The following is a 27,049-nucleotide window of genomic DNA, read 5'->3' on the forward strand; positions in this document are numbered from 1 at the left end:
ATGTGTTTTCAGATGGTTTTGCTATGATACTTAACTTCATAATATTCACGTTCGCGAACTGTTTAAATCCATGTAAATGCTTATCATGCCTTCTCTTAATGTGCATTCATCTAAATGTTTAGCAATGTTAGAAAAATCCCAAACCCAGCTGAGGTGAGAGGAAGAAAGGTGGTGAGTTAGAGGAAAGGACTCGGAAGCCTAAGGAAGTATAGAAGTAGTTTCAGAGTTGCCTAAAACGTTGCTTCTTAAGGTCACCGATTTGAGTAGATAAAGGACAATTGGAGAACTATTCAGGGCATCTTGGAGTAGCAATTTAATTCTGACCAGTTGAGAGAAATTTTTTTTTTGTGGGTATTTACTTGTTATTTTCCCAATTAAAAAAAAACATAGGATGGGGTTGGGGGCAAGTTGATTGAGTTGTCAAATAAGATGAGAAAAGAGAGCTAGCTATCCAAAGGAAATGTTATCTATGATTCCAGTATGGAAATCCTTGAATTTAGGAGACCAGTTGGAAACTGAAAAATGAAACATAAATGAACTTAGAAAATTGTGAGAAATTTTCCATAAATACAACTTTTGTTTAAATCTCAAGATTTTTAGCAGTCAATAGATTTCTTTCACTACTTCAGAAAATATTCAGTGATAAAACAAGTTTGGACGTTTTAATGTTTTGTTAATGTTGTTGATATTACTTTGTTTACATGTCAAAGGAGTCTGGAGTCTCCATTTAAAGAATGTCAAATTATTAATAATATACTGTCCTAAAACTATCACATTTATTTCTAACACTTCCTCTAAGAAATTATGTTCTTGAAGATTTTTTCAGGAAATATTTTTAGTACTCTCACATATTGATGAGGTTCCCTGATTGATAACTTTTCTGCCTGTAAATCTCCCTGATAATATCTGGAAGGTAAAAGAATGATAATTGCAACTTTCAGGCATAAAATTACAAAGTTATAGTGCTTTTCTTACTTTGATGCAAAAGGTAGATTTTACTCCACTGGGAAAGAAATTTGTCAATGAATTGCAATTCCTCCGTCCTTTTGCATTTTACAGTTGGAATTTTATTGTAGTAAATATTCTGTGTGTGTGCGTGTGTGTGTACACACACATATAATGTATCATATACATATCCATTTTATGGCAGATGGTGAATTTTGAATCTACATTGATTTAATAATATTTTCCAAATGAAATAGACATATATAGGTGATTTCATTTATCACTTAATCAGATAAGAGGTGATTCTAGTCTCTCTCATGAGATATTTTCTTTTATTACGCTCAACATTGTCATGAAATTGTACTTTAAAAAAAATAGTACATCTTGATTTTCTTCATGAAAAATGATTTGTGTTTGATCATACCTAAGAAGGAAGAAATCACTGGGGCTCTAAAAAGTGTGTGTGTGCGCGTTCAGGCGTGATCAACACACACACACACACACACACATACACACACACAAATTTCTACCATTAACCTCTTTCTCAGCCTTGTGTGTTCTCTAAATGAAAATGGAATTTCTTTTCAGACTAGTGCCTCTGCCTGTTTCTCTCCATAAGTGCAAAGGATACAACTGGTAGACCTTCAAAGCTTTAATGCTTCATTATCAAGCAATGCTGCAATTTCCTGTATTTCCTCTAATTTTGAGGGGTTTTTATATTATCTCTAAGCAATTACTGACAAGAATAAATGTCTAAAACTTAGAAATTTAGAAAATTGGATTTAGTATTCAGAGTTAAGACAAACAGAATTATAACCCCTCTCTATGACAAATTAGCACAAATTTACCTTCAAAATATCCCAAAAGGGTTTGGATATTATGATTATGATTTATGAAGTGTTTTAGTTAGAATCTTAATGTTTGTCTCCTTACCTCCTACTAGAAGATTATTGTGAAAGTTGAATGAGTTGAAACAGGGATTCCTTCCTCAAATCTGATTCTAGTTCTGCCTCAATTCATGTGAACTTCTTAAGATTTCATGACCATGCCTCATATGAGGAAAACCATATCTACTCCATAGTGTTGTAGGTAAAATGGTATATGAGAGAAGGATGATTTGAAAAGCTGAAGTTTCTTGTTATGAAAAAAAAGTGTATTTGAAAAATGATACCATTTACAAAGTTTGACTTTTTGGTGCTTTTGTATAAAATTCTCTCCCCATACAAGACGTAATGTTACCTCAACTTTTTAACTTTTAAATATTAGTATCAGCTATTCTTGATCTGTGGGATCATGGTGTTTTATGAGTTTAAATAATAAGATTTTGCTTTGCCATTGTTAGCCTAAAGGAAAACTTAAAGAACACACTCCTTTTGACTCATTAGTTCTTATTTATATTACATTTACCTTGATTTTACTTCACTTCTGTGAGAAGAGGCTCTTTAACAAAAATAGTTGCTCTCCACTGACTTCTTAGTATCATTTAGTAAGAGTCTGATTTCATAGCAGTTATCAACTTGATGATCGCTGATAATAAATACATATTAATTGAAAACAATCAAAGTATTCTCATATAAAAACTTGAAAAATGGAATATGACAAAAGCTATACATTCAATTGCTAAAATGCTCTATAAACTCATATTCAGCTAACCAACATTAGACAACAATGTGGCATTTTTGGTATTTTAATTTAGCAACTATTTGGATAATTTCACTTAAGCATTTAAAAGTTTAACTGACTAATAGGCTATTATATGACTTTAATGCTTACAATTCATAAGTTCTAAGGGCTAGCAACTTGAAAAATTAATTTGTGTTTGAATATTATTGATTGCTAACGGAGAGTTTTGAGTGTTAAAAGAAGCAGTTAGTTTATTCTAAAAAAGAGAATAATTTTTTTATTCTTTTTTATTCTAAAAAAGATATAATGTGTCTCTGAAGATGAAATTTAATCATGAACACTAATGGCCTTTCCACTAGCCATATACCTGGAAGTTCTGCCCCAGCTTTTACTTTATGCTTTTTTTAGCAATATCAAATAGCCACTCTACCCCCTTCATACTGGTCATCAAATATTCTCATCAATAACATTTTAAGGCTTTTATCACTATCATTTCCAGTCATATCTGATAGCCTATTAAGAATATTTATATCTAAGTACTCATTTGTGGAGATATCTAGTTACAAAGTTGCTATAGATAACTATTTGATAAGCTGTGAATCCACTCTTCTCTACTTAATGCTTGAAATAAAGTATTCATGCAAACAGTTCTGGAATATTTTTCAATTTCATGTTCAATTAACAAATCAAATAACTGGTTGATGCTTTTCAGTTAATTGAAATAAACCCAATTATGATTCTATCACCAATTATAGAACTAATATACTTTAATGAACTGATTGGCTTAGTAGGTGTTTTATCATAAAATAGGCAGTTGTACTGATATTTAGAATGTTCATTTATAATCAAGAAAGTATAAATTTAGAGGTGGAAAGATGACAAAAAATAAATTAGCAACTCTTTGTTCTCATTTTTTCTCTTAATATTTTATTTCTCAAATATTCATAATTTCTCAAAATTTTTATTTTAATAAGTTTGAAGTTAAAAATAGTATTAATCCTCTATATGACCTATTTTAACTTATAATCATTTATTAAGAGTATTTTATTTTAATGCCTGACCCCTAATTTACTCAACTGTGGATGCCTTTAAAAGCACCCAAAGCATAACAAATTTCTTTAATAGCTAATAAAGAAGCTGCCATGTTATATTTCCAGCAAATTAAACCTATAAAATATACATCTATTGATTAAATTAATAAATATGTTACCATTACATTCAAACATATTGTAGCTCTCTGCTTTAAAAGAATTATTGTCTCATAATGGTGTGTTTCATTGAAATTCCATTATAGATTTATAATGAAAGAATACTTATAGATAGACTTATTCTTACTGACTTCTGTGAATATCAGCCAACCTCATCAGGATTGAGCTGTTTTTTATTAACTTTTCTGGAGTCTTGCATTTTGTTAATTTTAAAAGCTATCTCTAGAATATTGCACTATTAAAAAACAATCTAACCGTGTAACACCATAATTAAGCACGCATTTAGATTTTCAGTGTCAGTAGTGGTCAGTATATAAACATGCTGCTTTCTGCTTTACAGATTCATTAAACACTCTCATAATAACCGAACAATATATTTTAATTTTTTTAAGATGGTCACCACAAATATATGTCAGTTTAGGGAAGAATGTATTAAATCAAATGGCATTATTTGTTGCAAAAAAAAGATGTTTCTCCACAGGTATTGTATTACAAAATCATGTGTATATAGGTTGCATTTCATGTGTTCTTTGTAATCCATGCTACCTTTGATATGCATGTACTTTTTTTTTAAAGATTTATTTATTTATGCATACAAGAGCTGGGGTATAGGCCAGAGATGCGGGAGTTGAAAGGATTCACCTGAGACAGTGGGGAACAGAACAGACAGACTGACTGAAACACACTGCTGAGGGGAGCAGTGGGTGAGGCAGGAGAGGTCTGCTTTGCCATGTGGGTTGCTCCCTGGTGGGCTGGGGATCAAACTCATGCTGTAGAAACTGTGGATTGCTTCATACTGCAATGCTTAACCCCTTGTGCCACCAGGGAGGCCCCATTTGCATGTACTTTTAAGATACAAGGTTTTCTAACTGATTGTAGATATTAATTTAATACTGTGTGCAGCAACTCCTTTTGTAGCTAAAGTAAATGTAGAACAAAAGTTAATCAAATCAGGAAATTCCTGGGGTAGACAATATATTTTAAGGTAGTGACTTTACTGTGGTAACATTTCTAATGGTCTGAAAACTCAGCCCTGAAAAACAATGTAATACGTGTTTTCAAAAGTAAACTCCTGGTGGCGCAGCGGTTGAGCGCTGGGCTGCAAAGCTGCCTGCAGCCTCTGCAGCACAGGTTCAATCCCTGGCCGCTGGGCGAGGGTCCCACATGGCACGACAGACCTCTCCTGCCGTGCCTGCTGCTCCCCTCAGCACTCTGCCTGTTCTGTTTCCCGCTCTGGTGAATTCTGTTACCCTCCTGAGCTTCTGACTATAACCAGAGCTTGCATAAATAAATAAATAAATCTTAAAAAAAAAAAAAAACACCTGCTAACTAATAATAAACACTATCTAACTTTTAAAAAAGATTTATTTATTTATGCATAGAAGAACTGGGGTATAGGCCAGAGGTGCCTAGGATGGGGTGGTGAGAGGATTCACCAGAGACAGAATGGGAAACAGAACAGGTAGATTGACTGAAATATGCTGCTAAGGGGAGCAGCCTGCAAGACAGGAGAGGTCTGCTGTATCTTACTGGTCAGCTCCCTGACCAGCATGGAACTCAGGCCACAACAGTGATAATGCTGAGATTTAACTCGTATGCCACCAGGGAGGCCCCCACAATCTAAAAATTTAAAAGCAAATCATTATTGGTAGAATAACTCTTACTGGGCACACACATATACACATATATATATATGTGTGTGTGTGTGTGTGTGTGTATATATATTTACATCATCAAAGGTTGAATAAATCATGCAGCAAAGTTGTAAAAAAAATGTTTCCTGAAGATAATTAGTTCATGCTTTACTCAACTTTTCTTATATACCTCCAAACGTATTAATATATTAATATATTCATTATAATTAACTGTATTATTCAGTTGGAGTTTACAGTAATGAAATTTGACTATTCAGTCCTACATGAAATATACAAAGTTATTGTACATTTAATAAATGTGATATATAATAGTTTTAAGTTTATACTGTAGAATAGCATGAAAGAAGACTAAAATTTGCAAAATAGTATGAAAAGGATTTCCAATTTTCAATTAACAATAGTAACAAATCCCCAGTGGCGCAGGTGGTTGAGCACAGCACTGTGGAGCTCTCCACAGCCTCTGCAGTGCTGGTTCGATCCCTGCCTGCTGAGGAGCAACCCACATGGCAGGGCAGACCTCTCCTGTCTCACCTGCTGCACTGCTGCTCCCCTCAGCAGTGTGTTTCAGTCAGTCTGCCTGTTCTGTTCCCTGCTCTGTCTCTGGTGAATCTTCTCACCCTCCCACACATCTGGCCTGTACCCTAGTTCTTGTATACATAAATAAATCTTTAAAAAAAAAGAAAAGTATACTTTTTATTCCTTATTACCAGTGTCACTCCAAAGGAAGTTATTTATTTCAAACATTTTATTTAACAGCAGTTATTATCAAATGAGTTGACATTTATAAGACATATTCTTTATTGATTTCAACCTATCATTCACAATCACTCAAAATCAGCAAGTTTGTTTTTTAAATGTGAGTTAAGAGACGTGAATCCTATCTTCTCTGTGAATTGAAACTTAAAATTCATAGCTAAGAAAAAGGGAATTTTGAACAATTTCTTAAGAGGCATTCTTCATATCTTTTACAATTAATCTTAAAACTTTTTGGAATAAAGTATTTGTTTTAAGCTTCTTTCCCACTTCTGAGTGGAGACATAATTTGTTTTATAGACCCTCTCCCACCCAACACATGCACACATTTTTGCAATTCATGACTTACTATTTGAGAACTTTTTGAACAAGGACAGATTATTGGCTTTTTAAATATTTAGCTGTCTTTGTATTTTGACTAATAATGTGAGGCTATATTTGCATAGTGACAAAACTGTGGTGAAAAATCCATCCACATTTTCTGAGAAGAATGTCCGGTAGGTTTTTATTTGTATCTTTGATTCATCATGAAATACAGAAATTTTAGCACATCTCTTGTTCAACCAATTTGGAAAAAAAAAAAAACAAAAACAGAAAAAACAAGTTACCAATAAAGGAGATGGACTAGAATGAGTGTGAAAAACCACTACTATCATCCTTACTACTTCCTTTCTTTAAGATTTAATTATTTATTGCATAGAAGAACTGGGGTAGGAGGTAAGAGTATTCACTAGAGACAGGATGGGGAGCAGAACAGGTGGATCTACTGACATACACTGCTAAGGGGAGCAGTTGGTGAGACAGGAGTGTTCTGCTGCACTGTATGTAGGCAGTCTCCCTGGCTGGACACTGAACTCAGGCCACAGCAGTGATAGCACTGAGACTTAACCCCTAGGCCACCAGGGAGGCCCCATCCTTATTTCTTGAATCTACCATAACAGCTGCTATTTAACTACTATTCTGTTCTGGTGTCAACAAGAATCAACAGCTCCAATTTAAACTGCTGCGATTATTGAAATATGTATCTGTCATCAATAATATTGAGTTAGTAAGGTAAAAAATAGTTAATCTAAGTTCATATAATTCTTTCATAACAGATGTGGTAAATTATCTTCTAGAGATTTACAGAAGTCTAAGTTGAAGATAACAATTTATTTGCTCAGGGTTTGAAGCCAGATAATTAACTTCATTAATAATATGTCTACTACCAAATTTTGTTCTCAGGTAAATCTGGTTATATTGATTCTTATGATTATGATTCAGAAGATAATTCCTTGCAAGTTCAGGGAAAAATTGAATTTAAACATTGCCACTAATATGTGCATGATATGCTGGATATTGCTAATATTCAGGAGTCTCCATATGATAGACATGGTAATATCCCACTTAATATTCCTTAAAATATCATTTATTTTATATAAAAACTTCAAGAATACAGATTAATTTTTCATATGTATTTTGTCCTTTTGACATTTAGTATTTTAACATTATCTCCTTTTGAGTTTGAAGACAATTTTAGCTATTTTTAGAAATTAACGTCATATATTGATATGAGAGGACCTTGGAAATATCAAACGTTCTCAAAATTGTACATTTGGGAATAAAAAAGAAAGTTGGTACATATTGTTAGTAAAAAAACTTATTTGGATAGACTAGAATATATTACCAATCCGAGGCATTTTTAGGCTAATGTGAAAATGTGGGCCATTCCAACATCTTTGGCAATTGGGTAAGATGTACAAAGTTTCATTGCTAAAGAGGTACTATTTAATTAGACACCTAGACTTCTGAGCTGTATTTTAGAAGTGGTTCAGAAGTCATTGGAGAATAAAAATTGGAGATAAAGAGATAAAGATTTAACTATTTGATGCCAGATTGTTGCTTCTTGTGTTTCCCCTCTTTTTGTTATCTTTTGATCTTTATGAATGATGTTTACTGAATGTCTGATAATTGGTATGCCCTCAGGTAAAACTTGGGGACATAACAATGAAAAGATATAACTGTTGATTTCAAGGTGAGTCCAGTTTTTTTCTTTTTTTAATTTGAATTATGCTTTGTTTTAATTCAACAAAGTAAATTTAATGTTTGGCACCCATTTTGCTTTCACACATGTCCAATTTTGATGTTATCAATGAAATCATCTTTAGGAGAAGAAGCGTTATCCAGTGCCCCAGAGACAGGACAGGTCAATGACGAATATATTTTCTATCTAGGGTATTAAAGGATAGTATTTTAGAAAAATTCAGGAATCAGGTCAGTTATGAAAATAAACTCAGAACAATTCTTAGAGTGATGGTTTAGTTGGTATCTTATGGGAGGTTTTCTTTTTTCCTAAAAATGGTAGTTTCTTTTTGATGAAAACATTTTTATTTGATTATACTTTTTCAGTTTTAGCCATTAGCATTATCAAAAAAGAAACAAATTAACACTAAAATAATTTCTTAGTTTTCTTATTCTATTTCCTCATATAATAGCCTTTTTACTGTTGAGTTAACCAGGCCTTAAGTGAATAGTTCACCTTGTAGGCCTGGTTATCTCAAAGGTAAGTTTTGGTCCTATTGTAGATCAAGAATTGTACTGTCTATTTGGTTACCAAGCTCTGGGATTTCTTAATTTATCCCAGAATATGCCTTCTTTTTTGAGTCTGTCAGTATATTTAGAGCATAACACACACAAATACACACAGAAATATATCTTTGCCAATCAAGTTAGTATTATATTTCAGTTCTTACCAGAAACATTATTTTCTTTAAAAAAAAAAAATGCATTGCTAAAGCTCAGCAAAAGTATAACTGAGGACATTACCCATAAAGTCAGGGATAATTTATAGTGATTTATAATCATTTTAATTGCACATAGATTTGTATCATAGGTTTTTAAAATTATCTATTTCCTAAAATTCTCTTTACATTTATTTGACAAAATCTTTTTATTGTAAGAAAGGTATTTCAGAAACTAGAATGCTTTTTATTATCAGACTATGTAGGAAAACAGACTCATTTTCAATCTAGTAACCATCTCACGTTGAGGCCTATAACCATTATTTCCACTCCATTCTTACATAGACATACTTTCTCTTTAAACTATCTTCTGTTTCAGTGTTTTAGATACCAACCAACTAAATGTTAATTATAAATTTTTTTCTAAAGCATCCCTGATATTTTACCTTAAAATTAAATTTTGGAATCTAAATATACAAATCCTACAGCTGAAATTTGGTCTTACCACTTTCTCTAGGAATTACAGTTATATATAATCTGAATCTTAACCAGAACATGCTATGTGATCACTTTTGTTGAAACACTGAGATAGTTTATATTTTAAAGTTAAAATTAACAAAGGTAACTCTTGAACTTTGGGCATTTAGGCATCATTTCCCCTGTGTGCTGAACAGAATTAAGGAATGGAACTTACCTTCTCTTCATTTTTTCTAATCAGTTCTACCATTAGGCAGTAGCATTTAACTTCCTCTTTATTGGTAGGACAAGATTGTATTGACAGGATCAAGCAGGAGATTAGTTCCCTGTGCAGTATATTCTTCTCCAAGGAATACTGACCCTCATTAGGATGGGAAACACTTACAGCTCTAATGCAGGGAGCCTTACTGCCTGATCAGCTGAAATAAATAACAAGAAGGAACATCTGGAGTACAGCTTTAGCAGTTAAATGAATAGAAAGATTCACTTAAGACCAGCCTTCACCTATACAGTTTGATTTAAAGCAAGGAAGCTCAATTTCTTCAAAAGAAAAAAAGAAGAAATGTGAAAAAGTACAATAATAATACATTACTGATAGATTTATATAATGCCAAACTCTTGCTGATGTAAGCAGATATAATGAAACAGCCCCTACAGTTCTTTGTTTTTGTTTTGTTTTGGTTTTTTTAAGGAATTTAAGTTTGTGCTCAAAACCTTCATAATCTGGTCAAATGATCAGGGGTGTTAGGATATAAGTGTAGTGTATTCTGAAATTTCATATTTGTGAATGGGCATCCCTCAGGTCTACAATTATTTTAATTATTTTCAACCTATTGTATTCAAAGGATTTTGTCTTTAATAATGCAAAAGGAATTTCTGATGCAAATGAGTACTGACATTCTTCCTATAGTCCCTAAGTGAATAACTTTATGCTTCTGTGATGCTTGCATATGGAAAAGAAAAACAACTTTTGTTGTAAATCCTAGATATATTCTGTTACAAATTTATACTCAAAAGTTAGAATGACCTTTTTCCCATTTCTGCTCATTCTGGTTATTTTCAGCAGAGGCACGAAGATAAAGCAACCATCTCTATATTCCCAGTGGGATACAGAAAATAGAGTTGCAAACCCTACCGATTTATATCAAAAATGATACTTATTATGTAAAGCATGAAAGATTTTGTACCTTGATGGATTATTTGATGTATGTCTATAATAAAATGCCAAATTCTACTTCATTAGACTTTTTCAAAATTTATTACCTTTAAATCAACAATACCTAGATTAAGGAAGAATAACTTTATGTCATTTAAAATCTAAAATTATAGGTCACAACCATAAATTAATATATCTAAAGCACTGATGTAGATTACTAAAAAAGTAGAATTTCATCCTTTTATTACTTTGTACTATATATATAGATTGTGAACATCGATGATGAAAATTCATGTATATATTCATATAAAAAGATGAAATACATATTTGAATATTTTCATCAAATATTACTTGAATTTAACTGCAGGTCTACAAGAACAGTATCTTTAAAACTATTTTCCTTATATAGAGATTTTTCCCACCAAACAGTATGATTAAAATATATACATTTTTTTAGCTGTAGTCCTGAGTTGTCACTCTGTAATCCATTAAAATAATATTTGTTACAAATGTTCCTAATATGCTTGTCATTATTTGTCATGTTTGGAAACATAAGAATCTAACCTTAATTAAAAATGTGTGATTAGGGCCTCTCTGGTGCTCTAGGGGTTAAGTCTCAGTTCTATCACCACTAAGGCCTGACTTAGATATGGTGCAGCAGACCTCTCCTGTCTCTCCCGCTGCTCCCCTCAGCAGTATATTTCAGTAACTATGCCTGTTCTGCTCCCTACTCTGCCTTTGGTGAAAACCCTCACCGCTGCCACCCTGTCCCTCTCAGAGTCCCCACATCGCTGTCCCACACCCCAGTTCTTTCATGCAAAAATGAAAAAAAAAAGTATGGTTATATTTTAGCAAAATATTAAAATCACCTTATTCCACTGAATTTTTTTATCTCTGCCATTGAGACACCAACTCTGAGTTATGTGTGTAAGATAGATTTTTTTCTTTCAGTTATACTGAAATTTATAATATTATTGAATAATCAAGTCTGTTGGACTGATCTTGTAATTTCTCTGAAGTAAAGCTAAGTAAGTTAGATAATTCTGACTATGGGTATACTTTTTAACCCAATAAATAACACATTTAATCTGAAAAAAATTGATTTTTCTGATTTCTTTGACATGTTCAAAGGTGTTTGTTTTATAGTACATATTTTAAGTTACTAAATTGAATAACAGTTGATTAAGCCATCATCTTCATTGAAAACATTTAATTATATAAGCAGGCATGTTTAGAAAACCTCTATTATGAAATCCTATCATTAAAAAAAACATAAAACATAGTAACTCAGATCACTGGTTTATATTAAAATGAAATCAAAATCTCTGATGATAATTTAATTTTATTTTGTATTCCTATTACTTGTATTTTCCATTGAACTCTTTTACTTTTGTTTGAAAACATTTCTGTTAGTTGCAACAAAAATCCTAGTAAATAACTTACTACAATCCATTCTAATTAGGTTGTAATATATCAGGGAGGTGGGGTTTTCATTTTGGCTTTATGATGACTGCCATTGAATCCTTGTTCTGATTCATGTCTATTCACCTCCAGCTTCAGTCACTGAAGCAAGCAAATGGAGATAATAACATACCACATTGTGTTGCTCAGAATTGAAGTAAAGAAATACTGGTAAAATGCTTGGTATATCAAAAGAACTCTGAAAGTTTAATTTCATTGTGAAAAATATAATGGCATGTAATTTTCATTATTATCTTAATTTTCCCCTTGGGGTTTGGAGGAATTTCTGTCAAAATTTTCCCTAGCCTATATCTTCTAAAGAGGGAGGGGTAACCTATTCAATTCTTGTTTTTATGCTTTTAGTCATTAAAGTCAAGAATGAAAACATATAAAATACACTATGCTGCCTAGTGAGAAGAGGATTTATGTTTGGCTGTACATGTGATGCCAAGTCATTTGGACAATCTTTAGCAACCATGAGTAATAGAACATGAATGAAAAGATTCTGAAATTTCCAGAGTTATATACATGATCAAGATAATTCCTTAAAATTGCACTGAATGCTAATAATTAATAATGATGGTTTTGTATCTTTGTTCCTAATTATGTTTGAATATTGAAAACACTTTGCTTTGATAATACTTGGAACATGTTGTTTATGTTCACATTTGGACACCAAAACTCTTACTCAGAACCTCATTTCCCAATTATCTTCAGCTTTCAAAGTTATTGTCATTCTGAGGCATAGCTTAGATGCAAATTACTTTATAAACCTATCTTTTTCTTTCCATGCAGGAGTTTCCTTAGTTTTACCATCCATAAAGCATTAATTATGCTACCATTTAGTACTTATTTAATCATCATTTATTCATTCACTCAACCACTACTTATTAAGAACTTTATTTAAGGCCTTTGCTAACTGTAGTGAGTTGTCATTAAAATAGGAACAATTACTGTCCCCCTAAAACTAAATCTAACTGAGGGCTGGGGAAATATGTGAACAATCAGATAAATACAAAAATTAACATGCAGTGCAAATGTGTGACCAACTACAATAGGTGTTACCTATGTAAGATCCTTTGAGCTTGCCTTCTTTCTACATAGATTTTCAGTCATCAGGCATTTACAAAGATTAAGTTTGTTAGAAGATAAAATATTAGTGAATTTAATTTGGTGAAGATTTTCTGTAAGTATAGACCATTGTACTTACTAAGTATTTTTCAAGAGTGTGATATCTTAAAACTTACTGCTTCCTTTTGATCAATACTGCTTTTTACCTAAATTCTTCTATTTTTAACATGAATTTATGCGATTGTTTTTAAACACTTCACTATTTCTTCTTCAGTCATTTTTATTCCTCAGAAAATACAGTCTTCCGTGTTCTGGAAAATAATGCACTTTGACATTGTCATTGCCTTATTCAGGAATAGTAAATTCAAGGTCATTTTACACTTTCCTCATCCTTCTAGGGAGAAAAATTCATGAATTCACTGATTGGTTTAATGTTTTCTACTTTCATTCATTGGATCCTTGATTTCCCTTCCTTAGCAGTGCCTCTAAGATTAGTTGCTTATCCCTATAGTGTTCTCCAAATATCTTCAAAAAGAACTGTATTAATTGTTTTGGTATTGGCAATCAGTATTACAGTCTTCTCTCACACAGGGATGGATAGGGTTAATACCCCAATCCAAATAAAGGAATCAGTTTAAACCACTCAGTAATAATTTAAAGATCTGTATTTATTTACAAGAGTGATTCAAATTAATCTGCTTGTGTGACAAGTCATATGAATGAAGCCTTTTATTTTCAAATAGTGAAGCTATTGGCCACTGTCCTAAAGGTCTTTGGGACCCTACATTTTTGCCTTACTGTAGTCTAACATTACTTTTCCCTGCCCAAAGGGAGGCAGGGTTTTCCTCTTTAAGACAAATTATAAATAAGGCTTCAGTAGAACTGTGGGGTGTCATAGTTTGGTTATTGTACTTGTCTTAAAAATAAGATGTTATACACATTTCAAGAGATGCTCCAAATTGATTTAAAGTGTTTTAAGGATTGATATCTCCATGTGCTAATAAGCTATTCTTTCAGAAAAACTCATTTCTGAACAGAAGTGGGAACATATATCCAAATCAAAAGTAGAATAACTAAACCCTAATACTAACATTTTTAGGTAGCTACTCTGCGCATAATTTAGGAAAGCCTTTCTAACTTCTATATGTTGAGATGAGGAAATGTGAGGACTGTGGAATTTTTTTTAACACACTGTTAAGGAATAAAACCAGTAGTTCTGGGTAATTATACATTGGAAAATGACAGAATTTTAGAGTAAGCCATGAAATGCTTTCTAGAGCAATTGCATCCTACTTTTATAACTGTGTATATTACAAAATTGTGTACTTGAGCACAAAATGTTTGGTTTAATTTTATGGTATATAATTACATGATTTCATACCAGTATGAAATATGCTTTGAAATACTCCTATGTATTTGCATGCTACACACAATTCTAGGTGCTTTCCATAAGAAAAGATTACTTTTTTGCAACAATGATTAAATGTTGCTAGTTTGAATATATTTGATCAGCAGAATAAAAAATTTGTGTTTAACAAGGATGAGAAATACACGGGAGTATACCATTACACTTAATAATAATTCTTAGTTTCTGAATGTAAGTGTAATATATTAATTGTAGGATAAGTGGTATAGTTCTCCATAAGAAAAATAACATATAGGAATATTTATTTTAATTAGAAGCTATGAGTGGAATCATTTGACAATGTAATATTTATACATATAATAGATGGAGGTCCAGAATCTTTAACTTCTATTCCAAAAATCTTTCTATTATATTCTGGTATCTCTTCTTGTGAGACATCATATATTCATCACAAATGAGGACATTCTTTAGTTACCACTGTGGGGCAAATCAATATGCGGGTGTTGTATAGGGTGTTGCTCAGAATATGAGATGACTCTCTAGGTGAGTTATATTGTATCTCTGCCTTCAGATATTCATAGTTACAAACTTATTGCTGAATACTTATAGATTAATAATCTAGGGCTAAATTATGAATTATAGGTTAGAAATAGAAAAAAAAAATATATCAATTACCTTATTCAAACACCAGAAAACTGTGCAACTACAATAACTAAAAATTTTTTTATGTAGTTTGATTAATGCTTAGGGCAATTTTGCTACCTAAAAACATTCAAAACCATAACTTTCTCATTAGACAGAATTGATTATGATATAGTTTTATGTGTCATAAATAATAATATTGGAAAATATTGTGAAAATCAAAAATAAATTGTAATTCAAATATTTGTATACTGCTTTATGTAACATAGACATTGCATCAGCTATTTTACATAAGGTAATTTATAATATACTACACTGGGATTAAATCTTTTGGTTACTTTATTTTTTAAAATGTTTTATTTTTTTATTTGTGAATGCTGATAATATTAATAGATGTGATTTCATAGTTTATGTATAATGTGCATTGTCTAAATCTTTGTTATATGAATTTTGTAGGCATGTCTATTTTTCACATTAATAAAATACAGCATGCTTATTAAGTCTTTTTAGGACCCTAGAAATTATTTAATTATGATTTTGTTTAAATAATCATGGAAGTTTGTCCTTGTAAATAATGGGAAAAAATGTTGGAGACAACATTCATACCTCGATCCCCCCAATCTCCCCACATACATTCAACTATATATGGGTGATAGATAAGTGACAGATAATTTACTGACAGATAGGTAGACACACACTCTTACACATGTAAACTCACACAAGCCCCTATATAAACATCTACAATTATTAGTTTTTTAATGAATTTTTAGATCTACAGTTTTATTCCAAGTTTGTCTATATTATGGAAATAACTACCTGAATTATTTAATATATTTTATAGTATTTCTAAAATAACTAAAATGAATAAAATATTGCTATTATTAAAATTAATAACAAAATTTATGAAATAATTTAGCATATTCAATATTTTAAAAGTGTCCAGTGTAATTAGAGATTTAAGCAGAAGAAATAATTATTAGTGGAAACTTAAAATTGTGGTTTCATAGGTTTTAAAGATTTGCAGGATGATGTAAGTTCTGCTTGGTTATGCTGTAACATTTGACAGTGACTTCCAAAACTACAAAAAAAAAAAAATGAAAGATATAAAGCTCTACAAAAAATAATTTTGGTTTACTTATTTATCTTTGGGATCATCTAATTTAAAGCAATGGTATTAATAAAAATTAAAAAAAAAGGATTAGTCACCCTAGCACCTTAATGGTTAGAAAAGAATCTTCCAGGGGCTAACTAATTGCCTGTGTATTTTGTCTAGGTGTTGAGGGAAAGCTAAGAGAATGAAGGCTCTAAATCCCCAGTGGAAGCATGATATGGCGGAGCAGAGCTGGTGCTGAATTGTTCTCTCTGATGGCTCTATGGGAGTGGATAGCCCTGAGTCTTCATTGCTGGGTTTTAGCGGTTGCTGCTGTTTCGGATCAGCATGCCACAAGCCCCTTCGACTGGCTCCTCTCTGATAAGGGACCCTTCCATCGCTCACAGGAATACACAGATTTTGTGGACAGAAGCCGACAGGGATTTAGCACAAGATACAAGATATACAGGTATGAAGCCAAGGGAAAGCAATTACAGAGCTCTCTTCCTTGAAGGTTGTGTATAACTGAGTTTCTCTAAGGGAAAGTTTTAGATGGGAAAGGGTTTTATCCGAAGAGATATAATTAACCATTCTCCATAGGAATGTTTTCTTGTTATTTCAAAATATTGCTTGTTGATGGGACATTTTACTGAAAAACTAGCTAATGGTGACCACTTGTACACCACTCCCAAATTCTACAGTGCTATCCTGTCTTAAGGTAAATTCCAATTAAATTTGAGACTGCTTCTCATTTTATTTTATTTTATTTTATTTTTTTGTGGGACCCTCGCTGGTGGCCGGGGATCGAACTGGCGCTGCAGAGGCTGCAGGCAGCCTTGCAACCCAGTGCTCAACTGCTGCGCCACCAGGGGAGGCCCTGCTTCTCATTTTAAATAGTCAAAACAGTTAAATAAATTTCCTTGACTGGCTTTTCCTTTCTACCCTATACCCTGGTGTGATTCCCCTTTTAGTGTAAATGGAAATGGTAACTTCTGAGGATCTCTGAGAAGTAAAGTCAACTCATCCTTTTTTTCCCTTTAATTGTACTTTCTGAAGTTGGGGAAGATGGCAATGAGATAAAAAGAAATGTCAGATAAATAAGATCTGATGATAAAGGCCAAGAGAAAGGATGGAGTTGAGAAATATGGCCTTTAACTTTAGTGGTTTTTTATTTGACTTTGCAACTTTATCTCTTTTATATTTGAACCCATATATAAGCTATATAATAGGAATCATACATTAAATCCAAATGACTACCCACTCCCCCAAAGGCCAGTGAATTCATTAAATAGAGGAGTGTACAAGTGGTTGCCTGAATGGATTAGAGTATGTTGATCTATGCCATGAAGAATGTTTTATGATAAGTTATCATTTTGGTTTGTTTCTTGGATAGCAGTTTACAATTCCTAGTGATTGGCTTAGCATTTATGTCGAAGCAAAATTTGGTTTTGTTTTTGTGACTCTAGCTATGTAGTTACTGTCATATAAATATTTTATTTTATGCTCTGTGTGCACCAGAGGGCACTGTGTTTCTGGTCTGTATCTAGTGTTTTCTACAGCATTGTGAGAAATTTATAAATTCTATCAGCAATGCATATTTGTGGAAGAGACTGAGGGAAATGAGCAAGTTCCATGAAGCATCACACAATTAAGGTGAATTTTTAAAAAAATATGAAATCCCTTGGTTAAGGAAGCCAGACCACTGTCACGGATTTCCAAAAAGATAACATTTGAAAAAAAATGAAATGGCAAATATTAAAGATTTTTTTACTGAAATACAGCAGGAACCAGTCAATATATTATGATTTCTGCTGTATTCATTTTTCTACATGTTTGGTTTAGCCAGCTTTCCTTCACAAACTGTGTGAAGTTACTTGAGTGTAAGATTGTAACATGGCCTTCTATCAATAGTTAAGCATCTGCTAAGATTCTTAACAGTCTGTCGAACAAATGGAGGCCACAGCCTGGCTCCATGACCTGTTGGCCTCTCTATTGCAGAAGCTCACTTGATGTCTTGTGTATGATTGTTGTACTTCAGTTTACTGGTCATCTGTTATGAGTTGCAAACACGTCTTGACATGTTTTTAGAAGTTCTAGACTGAATGAGAGAGGCATTATTTGGATCGCCACGGTGAAGGGTAGTGGGGATGGTTTGTATGGCTCATGTATTCCTGTTAGTCTTCGTGAGATTCTGACTAAAGCCCTCATTAGCCTGGAGTCCTCATCTTTCTGATGTCTTTATCTTTGTGATTTAAATAAACATGTATGGAAACTGTCTATTTATAAACACTGGAATAAGTTGTTCCTGCCTATTGCTGGACCAGCCTGTAATTTCTTATTTAACTTTTTAAATATTTTCTAGTGGTGTGATGAGAATTGGTTGCTATATAATGAAAAACTAAATATATTCATTAGGATTCCTTTTGTCTTGTTACAGTGAAATACTTTTCTTTGTTCTATTAGTATTTCCCTAAATTTTTGAAAATGCTGTCCATCTGTACATCTAATATGATGGGTATGATTAGTTAACCATTTTTTGAGAGAGTGGGTATCTTAAATGTAGGGGTTAGAATAGCTTTGTTGTTTTTATTTTTGTTTGTTCTTAACATTTGTCTTTAAAAATAAGCATTAAAAACTATCACAAATGTTCTCCCTAAAATATAGAATCTGTGAATATGTAAGACACACAGATGAAAAATTAATATTTTCCACATTCAGCACTATATCATTTTATAAGATCACATAATTTGCAGAAGTGATCAGCCAAATTATTATTAACACCATAAATGCTTTCATACAGGGTATGCATTAACAGGAACTTGCTATGAATGTAAAACGTATTAAGCCTGCTAAAAAATTTAGGTCAAACTCTACAAGTTGTCTTTCTTAATTTTATCTCTTTCTCCAGAAACATTAACTAAAATATAGAATACTATGTTCATAACAGTTGAACATTAATTGGAGCATAGTGGACTTAAAGAAAAACTAGTGCTACATTATATTGATAAAGTGTATTATTTCCAACTACTGTGGGCTATATTTGCATTTTTAAATTAATGTGTATTACAAAACATCAGGTTTTAGCCTGAAACTCCACTGTTACTTCAGGTGACTAATTTATGAGTAGATCACTGAATTTGGGGGATCTAGAATGAGAATACTAACAGAGTTTGTTGTTTGTTTAAATATTCAAAGTTGTATTTTCAGCATCTTTCCCTCTGAGCTAAATATTGGTAAGAGAATCTGAACATAAGCCATTTTAAATAGTTCTTAATTTTAGAAAATGGGCTATTCCTAAGGAATTTTGTCAGAAGCATAGAACACAAGCACACTTTGGTTCTTAATAGATTGGAGTCTGATGATTGCAGTTAATGTTGGTTTAAGAATACCCTCAGACATTTACATACTTTTTTCTAAGACATGGAAATCCTTATCCTTTAATAAATTACAGGTGTTCTGGACAAGGGATTTACTTTCAGTAATTTAAAGGTGATGTGAATTTTATTCCCATAAAAGAGACATTTCACATGTGTAAATCTATATGCATAGCAATACAAAATTAAAGTTTCTTTGCCTAATTCTAACACTGTTTGCTTGTGCAAGTGAATCATGGGGACAATGATGATGTTTTTCTCATAATCTTTAAAAATAATATACTTATAAGTGATATTACTACAATTTAGCTTGCTTCCTCAGAGCAGTTTTTCAAAACAACATTTGAACAAAAGTAGGAGATGATTGAGATAAATGCTGTGTCTTGCTGGTCATTGTAGTCCCTGAAAAATATGTTTTCCCTGAGAAAAAAAGTATATTTGGAAAATGACTGAGAAAAGTCCAGATAGCCTAAGGACAGCAAAATTACTTTTAAATAAAGGCCTCTGCAAAATGGTTGTCCACATGGGAAAAGCAGAAATTGGATTCCTTCCTTATGCTATGTATCTTATTTGCTATTTATTTTCTATACAAAAATCTACATGAAATAAAGATATAAATAGGAAAGAAAAAATATTAAGTTTATAAATAAAAAGGAGAAAAATAATTTCATGATATTAGGACAAAGATTTTTTAAAACACGAAACATTGAATATCAACAATTATCGATTCAGGTATAGTAACATAAACAAGAATACAAGCAACGTAAATGAATATCCTAAAAGGAATGTTAAGTGAAAGAAACAGCACAGGAAGAATGAACACATAGTATGTCTCTTACATGGAGTTCACAGACTAAATTGATTTATTAGAAATGCATGCCTAGCAACAGTTGGAAAATCTTAAAGAAAAGCTATGAGTTAACAATAATAAAAGTCTCTATGAGGTTATGAGGAAGGCACAAGGAGGAGATTTTTAGGGGAGAAGAGGAAAGATTTCTAAGATATCAGCAATACTTAATTTCTTAAAGTAGATGGTTGTTATAGTACTATACTATAGTATACTACTATACTACACTACTATACTATATTTTAGTTAATTATTCATAGGATTTTATAACTCACAATATAAAACATTTAATAAGAAATAATATGTCAGCTTTGAATGGAAAGATGAGTTTTCATATTAAGTGGATTACTACATTCCTTTTAATTATTCCTAAATTCAGTACTTACTTCTAAAGTTAATCAAGCCCTATCAAATTCCATGGAAAAATTTAATTATATGAACAACATAGACCTCATTATATTTTAATATCCATATAAAAATAATAGTTTTTCTTTTTGTTTATTTGAAAAGGCTTATAACATATATATATCATTTTTACTAGAGCTTTCCACTGATATATCATTTAAAAAATTAAAGATTTAAATAGTTTCTATAAAAAGAAAACATTAAAAAAATTACAGGCTAATTTCTGATTTTAGATAAAATGACACTTTTATCACAATTGCAATAACAATACAAAAGCCCCGATAGATAATTGACCATATATTTGAAATTAAGTGTTCTGATATTTAAAAACCAAATTTATTGCATCATTTTTTTCTATGTTTACATGTATCCGTTTCTGCATTACATATTTCCTGTCTAATATACATTCTCTGTTGCCAGAGACCTAATAAAGTTGTCTTAGATTGTTAAGGTCAAAGTTCCCAGTGAATGAGGCTGTTGCTTCTCAATAATCCCCTGAATTTCCTCCTTCATTGATTTTGGTTTTAGTCATTGACCCTGCCTTAGACACGGTGATATCAGCAAATATAATCAAGCAGAAGTTTATGAATGCTTTTGAACTGGGATTGACCTAAATCTGATATGAAACTACCTTGTGAAAAAGTGCAATTTAGACTAATTGAGAAAGAAAGATCACAAATAATGTTTTCTGTACCTAATAGCCACCAGACACTGGTCTGATGTAAACCACTTAAACTAGCCATGCAAGTGAAGCCATCCAGTCCCAGCTGGGCTGGAGGAAAACAGCATACATGACCTTAAGCAGTACCAGAAGAACCAGCCATCTGAGCCCAGTTGATGTCATTCACTCATTCAAAGAATCATGAACATCAACAATGGCAATCAATATATTAAATCTGTAAGTACTGGGGCTTAATTGATAGAAATATTCTTCATCAGGAAGATAGTTTGGGCAGGTGTTTATTAGCAATATAGTAAATAATTTGGTAACGAAGATATCATTTATAAAAAGTTATTTATTTAAGATTATATATATTTTCAAAATGAAAACCATGAGGATGTTCTTTCAAAATACCTTTTAAATAGAATGTCAGAAACAATCATTTCGAATTTTCTACTAAAATAGTATAAACTATAGGGATAGGAAATGAAAACCCATAATAACACTAGAACATAATAACCCGTCAACATTAGAATAGTTGCTACACAAATTTCTGTTCAGAATGTCAATGGTGTTTTAATAGTTATAAGAAACAGTAATTAGCAAAACATAGTTTGATGCATAAGTTATGTTGGCTATCTACTCCCAGGCCCAGATGTAGTGCTAATGGAAACTACTACACAGCCTGCTCTTTCGTGCAGGACCTTGCTTTGTAATGTAACAAGAATACAAATAACCACACTCTCTTTCCCACCACTTTTGGACATGGTAGTTCCCAAGAATAACAAGTAAGAAGAGAGTTTCCCAATGATTTCATGCAATATTTGGAATCTATATTTAAAAAGTCATTTTTTTTAAATACCAATTTAATTGGCTGCCAATATTTTATTTGCTAACTCTGGCAACTCTCAGAAGAAACACATGATTATGGATACTGTTGATAATGTCTCAATGATAAGGATTTTCAAAAGTAAATTAGGGACAGAAAGAGGAAGAACTCTGAAAGCAATCTATAGAGTTTCTCATGAACTTTTTTGTTCAGGCTGTCAGAGAAACTCATGTAAGGATAAATCCTGTCTCAGATGAAGACATCCACACACTGACAATGAAGCCCAGACCGTTATACATCAGTGGACTCTCCAACAAACCATAAAGTGAATGGGAAGAAGGTGATTCATCCAATATCTCTTAGGAAAATATAGGTATTGATTGACTGTTTCTATACCAAATGACATAAATAAAATGAACAGTCATAGCATCTTTGAGCCTGTTGTGTATAATGTGTACATAGTAGGGGGACTTGCTTACTAAAGGAGCAAAGGATTTCATAAAATCTTACCATATAGTCTTAAAACTACATATCCAGAATATGAACTTGAAGAAATTCAATCTTACTCCTAAAATTGAAAGTTCACTTTTAATTTTTATAGAAATTTATATTTTCAGGAATAATAGCTCAAGAAATTCTTTTATGTTCTTTTAAATAGAACATTCAATAAAACAAAAACCTCAAAATTCAAATATGCAAGATGGGGGCTCATGAATTTTCTATAATCTTACTTTTTATTCTTTAAGATTTATTTATTTATGATTATAAGAACTGGGGTACAGGCCAGAGGTGTGGGAGGTGAGAGGAGGATTACCAGAGACAGAGCTGGGAGCAGCACAGGCAGATAGGCTGAAGTAACACTGCTGAAGGGAGCAGCAGGTGAGACAGGAGAGGTCTGCTGTGTCACATGGGTAGCTCCCTGGCCAGGGATCAAACTCGTGCTGCATAGGCTGCAGACAGCTTCACAGCAATGCACTCAACCCCTTGTGCCACCAGGGAGGCCCTAATTTTACTTTTTAATAGTATTTACTCACATGGTAAAAAGAGTACAAGTATATGCATCTAAATATTTGCTTCTGCGCCTCCCCGGTGGTGCAGCGGTTGAGCGCTGGGTTGCGAAGCTGCCTGCAGCCTCTGCAGCACCGGTTAGATCCCCGGCTGCCGGGTGAGGGTCCCACATGGCACGCAGACCTCTCCTGCCGCTCGCTGCTCCCCTTAGCAGTGTACTTCATCGGTCTGCCTCTTCTACTCTTCGCTCTAGCTCTGGTGAATTCTCTCACCCTCCCGCACTTCTGACTGTTCAGTGCTTGAATAAATAAATAAATACATAAATAAATAAATAAATAAAAAAAATTTGCTTCATATCTGATTGGAAAGTCCTATAGGTTTTTTCCCTCACATTTTTTTTTTACAGTAAGTGTATATTATTATGATCAGGCAAAGCACTAGTTGCTGTTGAAAATGTAAAGATGATACATAAGTTACTTGAAAAACTACTTCCAATCAATTAACAGAGAAAGTAATGAGGATGTTCCAGTATTTAAGTAAGCAAACCAAAAGTCAGAAAGTGAAGCATATTTTTCTCTTTTAGCCTTAGTTTTAAATAATTATCATATAACAACTTTATATCATGAAAGAGAACTACAAAATAAGAAGTGGTTTATGGATCACCTATGCTGTGTACACTAGGAAAGATAAGGAGATAGACCTAAATATTGTTATCATGATGTGATCTGGCTTTCACGCGTTATGTCATTTAGTCCTCCAAACAATCCTCAATGATTATTTCCCATTTTACAAATTAACAAACAAAAATATAAACCTTTTACCTTTTTGGATGCCCCCCTATTCCTGAATAGCTGTCACTGCACTTTTGAAATTGTGGGATAATCAACCCTTGACTCCTGAGTTATGCGTGAATTGAAAGCAGTTTATTTAAAATATTTTATTTCTTTTTTTTTTTTTTTATAGAGGCATGTTTTTATTTATTTATTATATTTGTTTGTTTGTTTTGTTTATACATGCACTGGGTACAGTCAGAAGCGCGGGAGGGTGAGAGAATTCACCAGAGCCAGAGCGGAGAGCAGAGCAGGCAGAAGGACCGAAGTACACTGCTGAGGGGAGCAGCGGGTGGCAGGAGAGGTCTGCGCACCATGTGGGATCCTCCTCTGGGGCCGGGGAGCAGCCGGGGATCGAACCCGCGCCGCAGAGGCCGCGGGCAGCTTCGCAACCCAGCGCTCAACCGCTGCGCCACCGGGGAGGCCCTAAAATATTTTATTTCTATCTATCCATCCATATGTTACTACAGCATACCAGTCACTCGCCCATCACAGATTATGCATTTCACATTTTTTATGAGTGCTTAGTTTCAAAGCCAGTGTTCATCTGTTAAGTGTTCCTGGACGCAGTTTGCTACATGGGAGTGTGTGAAGGGGTTTCCCACACCAGTGAGCAATTCTCACACACCATCAGGGTATCTGAGAATTTACTTCAATACTGTTCAGTTCTGATACCAAACAGAGAGCATCAGATCCTACAGATTAAGGACTCGGTCTCCCAAGAGCACCCTCTACTTCTAATGCCAGTTGCAAGGCTAGGTTGTTACCTGTGCTCCAGGCCAACTGGATATAGATCATGGGTTTCCATGACCTCTTTCTTCAGAACTCACCAAACCCCTTTGCTCCCCTAGATCATAATTTATGGCAGAGGAACTCAGGAACAAGATGGAATTAATGCATAGGGTAAGGTACGGGGGAAATGTGAAGAAATATCTTGCGTTCTCCTGGTACAAGATTCTCCATCAAATCTACATGTGTTCCCCAGCCTGGAAACTCTAGAAGACCCTCCTTTCAGATTTTTATGGAGGACTTATGCATGATTGATTAAATAATGAATAAATCCAACCTTCAATTCCTCTCCTCCTCAGAAGCTCACTGAACATTCTGGTCCTCTAAACTCATGTTTGTTTGCCCTGGCAGCCTTCATCCTTAGATACTTCTTATAAGTTTCCACAATAGCATAATAAGACACACCATTATCATTCTAAACACAGGGAGTTCCAACGCTATGCTATGGGGAGCTGTGAGCCAGGAACTGTGAATGAGGATCACCTACATATTCTTATAAATCAAAATAGCACGTTATTTCACTGAAAACATTCCCTCTTGACTGAGGAAACATGAATTGATTGCTATCTTTGTCACTAACCAATTGTGTTAACTTGGATTTATAATTTAATTTCTCAGTTCTTGGTAGTCTCATTTTTAGGTTGCCTTAGACTTTTACCGATCCTTTGAACTATAAAGTTCAATGTTCTTTTTTTTTTTTTTCTTTTTAAGATTTATTTATTTATTTATGCAAGCACTGGGTACAGTCAGAAGTGCGAGAGGGTGAGAGAATTCACCAGAGCCAGAGCAGGGAACAGAACAGACAGACTGATGAAATACACTGCTGAGGGGAGCAGTGGGTGTCAGGAGAGGTCTGTGCGCCATGTGGGACCCTTGCCGGCGGCCGGGGATTGAACCGGCGCTACAGAGGCTGCCAGTAGCTTTGCAGCCCAGTGCTCCACTGCTGTGCCACCAGGGGAGGCCCTAAAGTTCAATATTCTTAATGGCAACACAAAATGGGAAAATATAAAAATAGATAAGCATTAAAACAAAAATCAACTGTGGTCAATTCATCTATCTGCATCATTCTTTTGCAAAAATCCTTTATGACTACTTCTTTTAAAATAATATCTTAGAATTTCTTATGTTACTGTTATACATACTTAGTCATAAATTTTATAACTTCCCCCACTACTCCAATTCTTTTCTATTATACACATACTGTATTAAAGTAGCTATACTGAGAAGGAGGCTATATTTCCTAGGTGATTGATTTTCTATAAATCATCCCATTAGTTAGAACACTTTACAGTGCAGTTTAAATTAAGCAGAGCAGTCTAGGTAGTGATTTTACATATAAGTAACATGAATTAATTGAATATATTCAACAACTCTAGTTACATTTCTAATATTGAGATGAAACCACATCCTACATTAAGTGTTTACTATTTAATTCTAATTCAAAATCCAATATTCTTATGAATTCATACTTTATCTTTCAATTGTCATTGGGAACTTTTAAGTAAGCAATGACATAGAAATTTTAAATCAAAGGTTTGGGGAATTTAACATACTTTTGGAAAAAATAGTTTTAATGGAAATAGTATGTAAGCTCATGATTACAGATATGAAATGTGACTTATAACAACTAATGGAATTTATAAATTGTCATAATTAGTCTAATAGTGCATTCATATTTGATGCTATTAAGGTGAGAAAATAAAATTGCTAGTTCATACAATTATATACAGAAGGGGAAATAATAATGATTTTTTTTGGCATTCAAACTATTTTATTATTTTTCTCTCTATAGTCCATCTTACCCAAGCTTTCTAATTCTTCACAGCCATGGGCTCTGTAATCTACTTCTGAACAAAATTGCCAAAATAATCAGTGTTGTTTTCTTCTGTTATCATCCTGGGGTTTTTGATTTGTTAATATATATACTTCTATGGAGGCGCTATTTCAAAAATGTGAAGTTTAAAGCCTGAGGGGAAAAAAATAAGTAATAGTATTACTTCAGGGTTTTCTTGACTTTTTCCTTGACTATATGTATATGTGTATATATTTAAATTGGTGGTTATGAACATACAATTATTAGCATTATATTTCATATGGTATGAAAATGACATTCTTTAAATCTTTTCTGCCTTTATACAA

The 27,049-nt window shown here is 33.0% G+C and overlaps 1 protein-coding gene across 3 annotated transcripts in view; it reads left to right on the forward strand.

The window, feature by feature from the left end:
• Nucleotides 1-16,400: 16,400 nt before the first annotated feature.
• Nucleotides 16,401-27,049, forward strand: part of BRINP3 (BMP/retinoic acid inducible neural specific 3) — a gene marked incomplete at both ends in the record, with an annotated part of 317,983 nt that continues 307,334 nt past the window's right edge. The window contains one exon of one of the 3 annotated variants that reach the window (XM_084246415.1): nt 16,401-16,666. In XM_084246415.1, the coding sequence (XP_084102541.1) occupies nt 16,401-16,666 (266 nt within the window). The remainder of the gene's footprint in view (nt 16,667-27,049) is intronic. The other 2 variants (XM_084246416.1, XM_084246417.1) reach the window with 2 other exon arrangements.

The sequence above is a fragment of the Talpa europaea genome (genome assembly GCF_964194135.1).
Source record: "Talpa europaea genome assembly, chromosome: 10".
Taxonomy (NCBI): Eukaryota; Metazoa; Chordata; class Mammalia; order Eulipotyphla; family Talpidae; genus Talpa; species Talpa europaea.